The sequence below is a fragment of the Macrobrachium rosenbergii genome, chromosome 19, assembly GCF_040412425.1.
Source record: "Macrobrachium rosenbergii isolate ZJJX-2024 chromosome 19, ASM4041242v1, whole genome shotgun sequence".
NCBI classification, from domain to species: Eukaryota; Metazoa; Arthropoda; class Malacostraca; order Decapoda; family Palaemonidae; genus Macrobrachium; species Macrobrachium rosenbergii.
The window spans coordinates 26,780,634-26,794,156 of NC_089759.1; the positions used below are offsets into that span (position 1 = coordinate 26,780,634).

The 13,523-nt window shown below is 36.8% G+C and overlaps 1 protein-coding gene across 2 annotated transcripts in view; it reads left to right on the forward strand.

Moving 5' to 3' along the window:
* The window catches only part of LOC136848767 (jouberin-like), a 33,510-nt gene extending 21,530 nt beyond the window's left edge, over nt 1-11,980 (forward strand). For both annotated transcript variants that reach the window (XM_067121357.1, XM_067121358.1), the window contains exons 7-10: nt 3,933-5,414; nt 6,292-6,386; nt 9,092-9,237; nt 11,788-11,980. In XM_067121357.1, coding sequence (XP_066977458.1) covers nt 3,933-5,414; nt 6,292-6,386; nt 9,092-9,237; nt 11,788-11,916 — 1,852 coding nt within the window. In that variant the 3' untranslated portion in view covers nt 11,917-11,980. The remainder of the gene's footprint in view (nt 1-3,932; nt 5,415-6,291; nt 6,387-9,091; nt 9,238-11,787) is intronic.
* Nucleotides 11,981-13,523: the final 1,543 nt, after the last annotated feature.

Here is a 13,523-nt window from a genome sequence, read left to right on the forward strand (position 1 = left end):
TTTTAGGAATGCAGAATATCTAACCAGTATTCCGTGAATTACAAGGTTATTCCCCCTGTTATGAAAATACTGTCAAATTAGCCCCTCCTGAGAAATATTGATTTGGCAGTTGTATTTTCTTTGTGAGCTATAATACTCTCGAGGAGCAGGGCTGGATACTGAAGAAAAATCAAAACTCAAATTGCTCTTTTGCAGCTGCAGGAAGAGATGAGGGGCTCTGCTACTCACAGTCTGGTAATTTTAATTTGGCCTCTTTAAATTTATTGGATATTTAGGCAAGGTATATATGCAGATCCATAAGAGGCTATAATCTGGAAGGGAGGTTATTTTTGCCTTTCAGAAGGTAAGCCTCCAAGTATCTTATGAACCAGTTTCCTTCCATGCTTGTGCAAGGGCCATGGAGAATCTCCTCACTGCAAGGAGTGAGATCAATGATTGAGAAGCAGGTTGTAGAGGAAGTTGTAGGATATCTTTGGAACCATGACAGCTCCTTTATATGCAATCCTCTAAGCCTATTGCACTTAGAGTCCCACCTTCTACCTCAATCCGTTGAACTCTTATCTTGGTCAGATGCCTCCTTAAAGAGACAGGGTTGTGTCAGTGAGTCAGTTCATTCTTAGAAGAGGATACATTAGGTCTAATCCACTGGTCTTCCAATAAATTCCTAAAGATCTGGTGGTGGGGAACTGATGTTTCCCCTTCAGTAGTGCCTGTCTCAAGATTTACCTGACTCTTGGCTTCAGGAAATGTCTGCATACATAAGGAGGTCATTAGAGCTGCAGAGACAAATCAGCAATTGACTGATGATGACAATCTCAGCCTTCTAACTAAGCCAAAACATACAAGTTTATTTGACTGGCCAGTGGGTAAGCTTGGTTTGCATCCCCGATCTGGAGGTTACAAAACGGTAGAGAGTGATAGGTCACTTGATTCACCAGAGAAATAAGTGTGTGTGTTCCCGTATCTATACCAGGTCTCTTCAACTTCATCCTTGACAAAGATCTTTTAAGGCTGACCATCCCTGTGGAGTTGAATTTAACCACTTCAGTAGCTATAGTTGGATAAAACACAGATGATCAAGGGACTTCAACTCATCCAGCTGTCTTGTGGCCTAGGAGAGGATGCCAAATTCCAGTGGTGCTTAGTGCTTGTACCTGCTCCTAGATCATTCCTCTACAAATTTAGCTGTAGTTCCTTAGGTATCTGCCTCCACTCAGCCAGACAGTTTTCCCTTACAAACCTTACAAGAAGGCAGGCAGTTATTGGTTTAGGGAAAGTCGTCGAAAATCTTGCGAGAAATTAAGGCCAACAAGTACAATTTTGTTAATCATTACAGATGGAAGATATTTTGACTACAGGCTATGTGTTAAATCTAAGGATATCAGGCTCCTCTTCCCTTGAGGGGGAAAGCCTAAACATTCTCATAGAGCTGAAAACAGCCTTTTCAGTTCTACAAGCCTTCCTTCATAAACCAAAGGACAAGGGTGTTATTTCATGTCAGATAATTTTGTTGCATTATACTACCTAAAATCTCAGAGTATTGGTCACTTGACAGTTCTCTTCTTTTCTGAGTAGAGTTAAACAGTGTGACACTAATTTCCAGGTACTGTATCTCCCTGGGATATTCAGTATGTAAGCCCATGCAGTTCCTACCTTGTTCTTACTGATTCAGTCACCATCAAGATTCATATGGTTACCCTATGTTTTGATTACACTAATGGCTCTGCTTTGGCCCCAGGAATGTTGGTGACCAGGCCTGTTATGACAGTGTGGACCTGCACAAGCTTCTTGAAGTGGGGAGATTTTGCTACATCAGCCACTCCTAAGGTGCTGCCACCACATACTAGTCTTCATGCTTGAAGGCTATCAAGTGGCATCTCTTGGTAGAGGCTTTTCATTTCAAGTAACTGAGACTCATTGCTAACATGAGTTTAATGGAAGAGGCTCTGATTGACCTTGAACTTCAATACTTCAAGCAGCAGACTGATTGCTATATAATGTCACTTGAGTAAGTTGTTGAAGTCAGCAATTAATGGTAATATACAGTTCCAGTATGTGTGTTAGTTCAAATTAAGAGCATAAAACTTGAATATGTTGCTAGAACTTGGAAGTTTGTGCCAAAAAATGGAAGAAATATCCTCTGGGACTGCCATTTTTCTACAGTGACTCAGAAAATTTCCTCTCAGTCTCAAGTTCATTATCCTCTATTATCACTTTCTTTTCAGGTTAAATAAAGTAGAAAGAAGACTTTTTCATATGTCTACTCAAACCTGTGAGTATCTGTTTTGTGAGGAAGAACATTTTAAACAAGGGGACCCTAACTGTATATTTCCACTGACATGGTCTTGATATAAGAAAGAAGTGTATTTTCTTTTGGCTGAGAGAGTTAGCATTTGGTATTATAGTAATACTTCTGAAGACCATGCATCCTGAATGAAGGTTATGGATATGAAATTAGGGCTGCTTCAACATCTCTTCTGTACAAAATTTTTGACATAACTAAATGCTAACCCATAAAGAGTTTTTATCAGCCTCTCATGAGATATACTTTGGCATTTTTAACCATAAATCTCATGATGTTTTCTCAATTAGCTCCTTGGTAAGAGCAGCAAATCATGTTTTTAGGACAGAAAAAGGGAGGAGCAGGGAACAGACTAACCATCCTTGTCTTCTCTTCTTAGCTTAAGCCTTAGTTGGGGTTGCTGTTTGTAATGTGCCTCTTCCTGCTGTTTCTGTCTTGAAAAGCTCATTTTGTAATTGGTTCTGGCAGATGTTTTATGGACATTTCTTTTCTGACTCCACCCTCCCTATGTATCTGGGCTTTGGATTTGCACTGAGTTGGGTTGGCTTGTCCCTCCTGTGGCCAGGTTAATAGTAATCCTCATCTGCACCCCCGTATAATCATTCCCAATTACATCCCATGGCCCTACTAACAAGATTCCAGTCCAGTTCCTGACCCCTTGTGAGTTTTCAGAAATTTTTGGTACTGTACAATCTTCTTCAAAAAGTTCTTTTGGTTCCACCGGGCTGTGGCTGTATTTATCTATATTAATGGGTAGCAGCTGTGCAAGACTTCTCACCAAATAACCATTAAGGCTTATGTAAAGTATAGGGATATGATAAAACAAAAATATTTTTTTAAAAAATGAAATTAATTTTTTGGACACCCCCCAGCCTCTGTTCTTGCAGCTGATCCAGACAAAACAAATAGTAATTCAGCTTGACCTATGAAGCCTAGTGACGCCAGGATACATGGGCTGCCATGAGGAATTGGAGGACTTCTCTTTGTTTTCTTGGTGTGTCTGAATGTTTATCCAGCAACACATGAGGCAAATGTAAAGTATTAGGTTTGTATTGAAAAACTAATTTTGTTTTTAAAGAAATGGTATTTGTTTCTGCATGCAGTACATGATTTAGACAAGAGCACTAAGTTTTCCCTTCTTATGTTCCTATCATAAATAAAAAGAATAAATTAAATTAAAAGGTTAGTGGAAGACTTACAACACTGGCCTTCTCAGAATGCTTCTTAACCAGTGGATTGTGAACAACTGCTCATGCTGTCTTGACTTGAAAACATCACTCACCAAGGTTTTTTATCAATACGGAACATAGGAGTTACCAATCAAATGGTGACATTTTTAATTTTTCTATAAAAGAAAATTATGCTTATCTCATGAAAAACCAACAACTGTGTGGACCTGATATTTCTTGTAGCATAATGACTAGTTGGAATTTTTAAAAATAATTGCTCGCTCCACTGGTAAAAAGCATTTCGCCTTCATTGATGGTCAGATACTTTAGGTTAACTTTACTGACAAGGTGGGAGCATAATTCCTATCTTTCTAAAGTCTGGTGTGTACATTTTAGAAACTGAAAAACTGATTGCAAAGATTTGAAAAATCTTTATGAGTGTGAATATTTTTTATTTGCAGATCGATGTTGGTCACACAGCAGGAATATGGGAGAGAGAGCTCACCAGAGAACATCCATAGTGATCATTTAGAAGGAGAGTCATATAACAGTCCTGAAATAATACCTAAGGGTTCCATACAGTGGAGTCGAAAGCCAAGTCAGTCCTTCCAGATTCCAAATTTGGTTAAACATTGCTTGCCCCATGCTGATGACGGTTGCATGGTTGTTAAATTTTCTCATTCTGGTCTCAGGCTTGCTTGTGGAGCTCAGAGACGGATTTTGATTTATAATGTATTATCAGGGAAATTAGAACATGTATTTGAGGGTCATTTAGGTTTGATATATGATTTGTGTTGGAATGATGAAGATCAGCTGTTACTAAGTGCATCTGGTGACTCAACTGTACGTGTTTGGGACGTTGAACCTGAAGAAATCTGTGGCAACAGTCAGATACTGACTCATCCTTCCCATGTTTATGTTGCCAAGTTTTTCCCTTTTCAGCCACAGTTACTTGTAACTGGTTGTTATGATCATATGATAAGAGTGTGGTACTGTGGGTCTTCAGGTAGATACTTAATCATTCAAGAAATTACAAATCACCTTTCCTTTGTAAATGCACTGTGTTTTAAACCTGAAGGTGATGTTTTGTACTCAGGAGACAAACAAGGTGTGATATTTGTGTGGAATGTTAAAATAAATAAAAAAGTATTGAGTAGAAGAAAAACAAGTGTTCTGTCACTACAACAAGAGGTGAAAATTGTTGACATAGTGGGAAAAGTTATAAACTCAATCTCGTACCATCCTGCTGGTTATCGATTGGTTGTTCACACACGAGATGGACAGATAAGGCTTATTAATCATAAGCACTGGACTGTAACTCACAGATTATCTGGCTTTCTGAATGTTCGGGAGCAGATACGTGGATGTGTCAGTCCCTGTGGTACATGGATAGTATCAGGAAGTGAAGATCATGGTGTTTATGTATGGCATAGTGATTCAGGGGAACTTACTGCGGCTTTCTTAAACATGCCAATAAAAAGAACAATATCATGTGTAGACTTTCATCCACTTGATCATATGCTGGCAGTATCCTCTTATCATTGTAAAACACCTGTTCTTGTTTTAGTTTACAATCAAGTTAAATCACAGCAAAGTGACATTCTGTTCAATTCAGTCCAGGCAAATAAACTTTCTGGTTTATCAAGCTTATTTACAGACAGCCAGAATTTAAGTCACATAGATTCAGAGAGTTCTGACTCTGCATCTAATAATGAAACTGAAGAGGGAGTACCAAATATATCTTCCACTGGGCAGTCACATAATCTTATATCCCCAAATCCCAGTAGTTCTAAATTAAATGACCGTAACAAAATGGCTATGAAAGTTTTTGCAGATGGAAAACAGATGTGGGAAGATGTTGGCAGCAAGATTCTTCAGAACTTAGACAGTGTATTGAAAATAGCTAGTGAAGATCCTCTCTCAGTGAACAATATGACCATCAGGTAAGAGAATATTTTAGTTCTTCTTTCTGTATGCAACATTGGAATGTATACTTATCATAATTTTGCATGATTTTGGAAAATGAAGAAGCTTATGGAAACCCTTATGATTTTAGTGTTAAAATTTTCATGAAAAAGTATTTGCAGGTTTATATGTTTAAATTTGATTCATGAATACTTGAGGAATAACTTATAATGAGTTATTTCAACTTTAGTAATGTAAATAATTTTGACATATATAAGAAAAAGAATTAATTCAAAGGAAAATGATCTAATCAATAAAATGTCTTTCACTAAGAATGTGCTTAATTAATTCGGGAACTTGAGTAATACCAAAGAAAAGGATTAGATCTGTATTTGTAACTGGAGAATAATTTATTATCATATGTAACAACAGATCTACTCAGTAGTGTGAGTTGTCAGCCTGAGATCCCCTCAGGTGACCTTCCATACACTTGGAAATAGATGACTAACATGCACTTGAGATGCTTTATCCCATTTCTCAAAATTAAAATCCTGGTCTGGTCATACCTGATTAAAGTGAAATGTAGATGCAGTATCCCATTGATAACAGGTGGTGGTGAAGCTCAGGAACTGACTGATTTCCTGTTTCAAGGTGCCAGGTTTTATTTCAAAAGCACAAATCATTGCTATACTGGAGCCTATCATTTGAGCACAAAGTGACTACTGATAATTTACAAGATGTTTTTCTGGTGGGTGACAAATCCCTTATATGAGGTAACCCCCAATTTTTCTGACCCTTATTCTGCTATTGTTGTCACTCTTCATCCCAGATGATTCAGCTTATCTCAGTTATTCATAAAATCTGATGTTAGTGACAATAATATCAAAGGATTCAATGTTTTGTTATGTTTTTCAGTCATGAAAGAGAAGATTTACGGCCTCTAGGAAGACTCGTTTCAGTTTTACATGATTTTGAAGCCAGAGAACCAGATGAGCTGTCAGTTAAACAAGGTAATTAACAAGTATGAAAATATTTTTTCAGTACACTTACTGAAGTGATCCAGTATGATACAGAGGATGCCAAGTTTCAGTTAGAGTATACCAGTTGTTCCATTTGTGTAAGCCTGTCACTCAGGTATTAATATGGCTAAGGGAGATTGAATAAGTAATAGTAATAACAGTTTCCCACTACCCTGGTAACTGAATAAGTAATAGTAACAACAGTTTCCCATTGCCTTATTTATATTTCCACTTATGATGAAATATACATTAACTATCACTAAGTCTAAGTAAATGAGATATACAAGTGAAAATTGTTTCATTATTTGGCAGACCTGTCATCTTCTGTGAACATAAAAGCAGGTATTAACATGATGTTAGAGTTCATACTGGGAGTTGCATGTATGATGATTTGGTGAATATTAACAATTGTAAAAGTTTTAAGATTCATAGATCTAAACTCTTGTTCTATCAAATGCATCTTTTTTTAGAATTTTTTTTTATTTTTTCAAAATAAACCCATTACTTTAACATACCTATTCATATGTGGTGCATGATTCCCTAACATCATTCTACTTACAATCCAGGAGGTCTCAGGTTTTAACTGAATCATATGTCATGTAGTCAGAAACAGTTTGTTTCATCACAAATACAGTAAAGTACTTTGTCCTAGCCTAAAAATTAATGTAGACAGGAAGCACAGAAAGCTACTGATACTCAGAAAAAAATAGAAAAACCTGAAGGGATGAGGTAACGCCTGGGCCTAAATATATAAGGAAACTCAAGACCCTGAGTGGAATAAGGAGGCAAAAGTAGGACTGGGACCCATTTGATAAATGGACAAGTGTAAGGATGAGTATAAGAGCCCCAAAAAAGGAGCTAAGTTGCAAAAGTTGAAGAAGATTAGGAAGATGAATCTATGAAGCATCGCTCGAAATGATAAATTACAGTACATATTAGGTCAAAAGAAGAAGAGGGGGAGGTCTTTGCAACTTCTCATGGGGGAAAGCAGTAATCTTGTCCTTTGAGTGTTGGCCGGAAATTGAGTCAGCCTCAAGGTTTAAAAGGGTAAGGGAAGTGAAATAATTTAGCGATGCCAAGTGAAACAAAAATGATTTGCCTAAGCCAAAAGATAAAAGTTTCATAAAATAAGTACCATGGGGAGTTAGGAAGAGGAACAAAGTGGAGGGCAATGAAAAACTGATTTGTGGTGTTTTGAGCTTTGTGTGAAAAGGTGAAGGATAACACTATTGAGAAGTTTCCCAGTTGCTTTAAGTAAAAATATCCAAAAAATTTTGATTTGTTGTCTCAAGACCAAGAAAATGAAAATCCAGAATATTAGCACCCCATCCTAGTTCAAAGTATCTGAGAATAAAAGCATATCCGATGAAGAAGAGACTAGATTGATACCTATTTTGAGATTTCAGACATGCCACCAACAAAAAAATATCCTTCCAAAAATCCTATGAAATGGGAACTGGAAAATAACCAGCTTGCATTGTTGCAGTCCATGTCCTTTTTAGTGGTAATTGAAAGTAATAAGATGGCAAGATAAGACATTGCCACATCCTGGCTGATGTTGGTCTTTGGCAAAACTTCTGCAAGATAGATAGCAATCTGTGGATTCTGTCCTCTGTTTGGCAAACTAAGGCATCCATCATGTCCAAGTCCATTCCTAGTTATGTTACCCCGTAAGGCATCCATCATGTCCAAGTCCATTCCTAGTTATGTTACCCCGGTAGTTAGTCCAAGTTGACATGAAGGTCTAAATCTTGACATAAATGAAGTAAACTCTGAAGTTGAAACTTAAGAGTTCTTAGGAGGAGATGGTGTCACTAGTTTGAAGCTAGATATTGCTTTTATAGGTCCATGCCACTATTGATTTGAGAATCCTTTTGAAGGCCTTTGGGACAGTGCCTGATGTAAAGCAGAGAGCATTGAACTGAGATACCTTGATTTTTCAGACAAAATGAAGATATTTCGTGGATGCCAGCATAGAGTCATTCAGGTCCACTGAGATAAGGAAATCCCCTTCCCTGGTGGAAAACACCCTGGAAGAATGCCAGACACTTTCTTGATTGCTCACTTTTCCAACATCAGCTTCACCTCACTATCCAACATTTGAAACTTTTCTGAGACTCAGGCTTAACACTCAAAGGCCAGACTGTGGAAGAAGCAGGTGACCTTGCCTCCAGAAAGTGAATTCGAAAAGGTGCAACCCCTTACTGGCAAGATGGAATCATTGTTAATAAATTAATAATGGAAATGAATGCTTGAATGAAAATGTATCTAAAGATGATTGAATAAGGCAATGATAAATAATCAGTTCTGGGGATAAGTGTGAACCAGTTATCAAATACTCAAGAAGTGAGACATTTAGCCACTAGGGATTTTGGGATCCCCACATACATGCACCTAAGTACTAGCTGCTGCTGATCTATTTTCTTATACAGAAGACTGATGTGTTTTGGATTTCATAAATGCTTGAAATGGACTATTTTATGAAAATGGGTTAGTAGTGAAACAAATAAACATAACATATATGCATGAATTTATGATTGTATGATCTTTTTGTATCTCCTGATGCATCATGAAAATTAAGGTATTATAGCCTATAGTACATTATGAAATTAGTCTTCCTATTGACAAATGTACTTTGTGAAAAATTTCAATAATGAACCCATTCCATTTATGATTTAAATTAAGAATATTTTCAGGAGATTATGTGATGTTTGTCAAGAAGGAAAGTCATGACTGGTGGCAAGTGAGAACTGCAGATATGAAACAGACTGGATTGGTGCCATCAAATTATCTGAAGATTCTTCCCTTGCAGGATGAGCAAGAGAATTCTGATTCAGAAAAGGTATGTCTCTTATCTTTAAAAAGTTACACATAGACTGTGCAGTGGATACATTCATTCAAACCTGTATTCTGAGTTATCCTGCATAGTCTTTTGGAATAATTGCAGTTTTAAGTCTGTTTACAGACATACATTAATTCATACTTGCCACAGACAGTTTTAATAACAACAAAATCTCTTCCAATTGTGAGGGAACCTGCAAGTCTTTCCTTCTTTCTGTTATTGAGATTAGGCCAGAGTAGCTGTTACTTAACAGTGAAATACTTTCCCAATTTTCCTCATGTTTTGAAGACAAAAAGTTAGTTAAAGATCTCTCAGTTGCATTAGTTATGATTTACCTTTCTAAAGCATAGTCTTGTCCTTTCTCTTTTTCTTATATTTGTTTGTTAGCTGGTATTCATACCAGCATATGCACCGATGATATACTCATGTGCACTACATCCTAGCCTCATGAGACAGAAAGAGGTGTGGGAGATAGAAGTTCAGATCTGGTGTGATTTTCATTATGCTAAAATTGCTGTCTACAAATACTTTTAGTGTCTTCTTACTTCTTTATGTTTTCCCTTTTCTGAATTAGTCACCTCCAAATGAAAGGACTTGAAATTGATTGTGGTTTGTAGTTGCTCTTTGGATTTAAAGGAGAGTGAAAATAAATGCATGACTCTTTATGGAAAGAACTTGGATTTCCAATGCAATAAGAGTATGGGAGACATTTATATCAAACTTGGACCTCAGTGGACTGATAACCTAAGGATTAAAGAAAGTTCTCTTAAAACAGTCACACTTAGGGCAAACAAAATACAAAAAAAAAAACTTCAATCTTCAGCTCAGGAGATTCGTTATGCTTTTTCTCTCCTCTTGTTCTTTTGTCTCAAAAAGCATGATTTCTCTGTTGTCTCAAAAAGCTTGCTTTCTTTTTGGCTCCAATGGTTAATATCTCACACTTTTGTTGATGTATTGCTAGAGGATTTGTCTCAACTGAAGATTAAGGCTCAGTAAGGTTATACTCTCTCCTTTTTTAGCCGTTAAATATAAAATGGAGCTCACTACTTTCTTTGACTGGGTATATGTAGAGGCAACTCAATTGATATGTTTTATTGGTAAGGTATTAGTTAACTTACTTGATTTCTTGACCATCTTTCTTGGCACACTGAAAATGTGGCTATACTGGAGTATCTGTCCAGCCACTTTGTGATGAGTCTTCTGGAGTACAAGTTTTTGATTGGCTCGAGTGTAGATCCAAGCAATAGACTACCAATACAGATTACTCTTTACTAGGCCATCCGTGCCCCTTCAGGAAGGTTAGATTTCATGTGTATCTTCTTCTCTCTCAGTCATTTCTTCTTATCTCTCTGCCTGGTTTCATCCTTCCTCTCAAATTGCAATTGGAAGCTGGGTATTATTGCTCCTCTTTATTGTGAGGCAAAGACCAGATTTCACTTCAGAGGCATCCAGAAGACTTATGAGTTTGGATAATTTATAATTACAGTAATTGGGTTGTAGTGAACAAACTATTATTATAACATGAATCATCTTTGTTCTAGTGAGAATACAAACTATTGTCTCTTATACAAAAGTAAAGTATTTCTGGCACCAGCTGAAAACGGTCATTGAAGACTCGTAACTGTCTAGTTAAGAGGTGGTAGGCAAATGATTGGCAGGGTGTTTTCCACTCACCTGTTGAAGCACAGCATTTCTTTAGTCTCCTTCCTGTGCAGATATCTTGTCAGCGTTGCTGACTTATGCTGTTAAAGCTTTCTAAATATTTCGTTAATGATGAGTTCCTAATCTGTCAGCTGTGCCTACTGTTCTGGCAGTTTCTTTTTCACCTCATCCTGGACATTTTGCTCTTGTGTTCCCTATTGTGATTGTTGTATCTGACAGTCCTTAGGAAGTACATGCCTATAGTACCTGTTGTGCCTCCTGTACCATCAGCAGTTTCTACACCTGCTCTTGTTTATAAGGCTCCTGTGTTTGCTGTTCTACTGGTTGCTGCTGTGTTCTCTGTACTTAATATTCCATTGATTGCTAGTAGACTTCCACTGGTACTGTCTAATGATTGTGAAATTATCACTGCTAACACCTGTGACAAAGAGAGAGTTTTCAGTATTTGCCCACTTCAGGGGACATGGTCGTGCTCAAAGAGATTGGACTGGTCCTCATCACTCTTGGTCGTGCTCAAAGAGATTGGACTGTCCTCATCACTCTTTCAGTCCCTTAGGTCTAAGCATTACATTTGTTGTTACACTACCATACTACTGTCTGTTAGACAAACATTTGTTGAGCATGGGGACATTTGAGTATACACATGTGGGCACCTGTATGATTGAAGGATTTGCATGGAAAACTAGTCGTAAAAAAATCAGAATTGCTTTGTTCTTAGGAATATAATTGTATTTCACATAAAAATTCAGAACTTATTCCACATTATTAACAAAGTACTTAAATGTTAGGTGTGTCAGATATACTGTTATAACCTGCTAGATATTGCAGTGGGGTATATATGGTTTTATATACAGTTTATATATATATATATATATATATCAATTTCAGGTAGTTGCTGTGCATTCAACCTCAGGGGAAGTGAACTTCTTTGTGGACAAAGATGATAAACCTAGTAAGGCAAGATTAAGAAGATACAGAGCAAGGACAGATTCATATAATAGAACGCTGCCAAATTAGGACTTAAGAATACAGTATAAATTTATATAATAAAATATAAAACAGTTATTCCAGAAAATATCAAGATCAGATTTTTATTTGTTCCTACAACAAAGTTCTCCCAATACCCCTTCATAATAGAAAACATGTTAGTATGGTGAGAAGTACTTAACCCTGTCCCCTAACTCTAAATTATTAATATAAGTGATTAAAAAGAACATTAAAAGTACAGATAGACATAATTTATTGATATACTTGATTACATAGAACATTAAAAGTATAGATAGATGCACACATCAGATACTTTGTAACCGAGTCCAACTGCTGAGTACAAACAACTGTTCAGTTAGCCATGAAAATCAAGAAAGAAATACACTGCCAACTACAATATCAAAATTTATTTTGAAAAATACCTTAAGGATGCCTTTTAGAGGGCATGCTTGAAATTTTTAATTCCAGCAATTTGTGTAGTGATGGAAGTGAATTAACATTATCAGCACTGCATTTCAATGCTTCTTAAAGTAAGATCTAAAAGTTATTCTTCGGTCATGACTGATCTGAGAACATTTTTGTTCTTTCAGAGATCATGGCCTTCCAGCACTAAATGAAGACACTTCATAGTACTTTAAATCCCATACAGGACACAAGGTTGGGTAAGCTATATGTAAGCTATTTCTCTTAAAGTGGAGTTAGTGAGTTCTGCTGAAATTTCATGTGGGTTTTGCATAAACCACGACACTTATTTGTTCTCAGAAATTATAGGGTCTATATGAACATCGCTGGAATAATATTCATCCTCTTATTTTAAACTTAACAACTTCACCCAAGTATTGGGGGAACATGAATATTTGTCAGTGAATTCTTGAGTAATTCTATCATGTGAAGCAACGTCAGCTACTGGTTCATCATAAGCAGACTGTCCTGGTATCCACGTAACTTCAAATAAAGTGACAATGTCTTTATTTTCAGCAGTTTCCTTGCAGTGTGTCAGCTTATTGTAGAATACCTTATAAAATCACAGGTATTCAGAAGTAGCAGAAATTAATTGCATATCCCTGAACTAGAAGATCTTTATTATATATACCATAAGTTAAATTTTAGGATTTTGTTAGATTTCGTAAAAACTGATACTGTATAGTGAAAAGGAGTTTAAATTTTACTTTTAGTGGAAAAGGTTTTTTGCATATTCAGCGAAATGATTGCCCAAGTATGGATTTTTCCCCAAAGGACCAACTGGTCATAAAGTATCTTAGGTTACTGGTCAGCTTATATGTGTACTGTACTGAGAGAAATTGAAAGGGGTAAAGCAAACATCCCACTGCCTGGAATTCGTGAATGATTATATTCTCAAATTCCCATACAGAACAGAATCAAATAACATTAAACGAGGAAGCTTCACTTCAATAAAATCAGCTACAAGAAATAAACTGTGTGGCAGCAATAACAATGGCTTCAAGTATCTGAAGTGCTTTTGGCTGGGATAACTAAACGTCGTGGTAGCCAAACAGTGACTCCAAGTGCCTTCGGATGTGATGGCAGCAAGCGCTGTGGAAGCCACATCAGTGGCTTCAAAAGTTTTGGTTGTGGTAACTAAGTGCTTTCTGTCTTGGTATCCATCTTGGATGCTG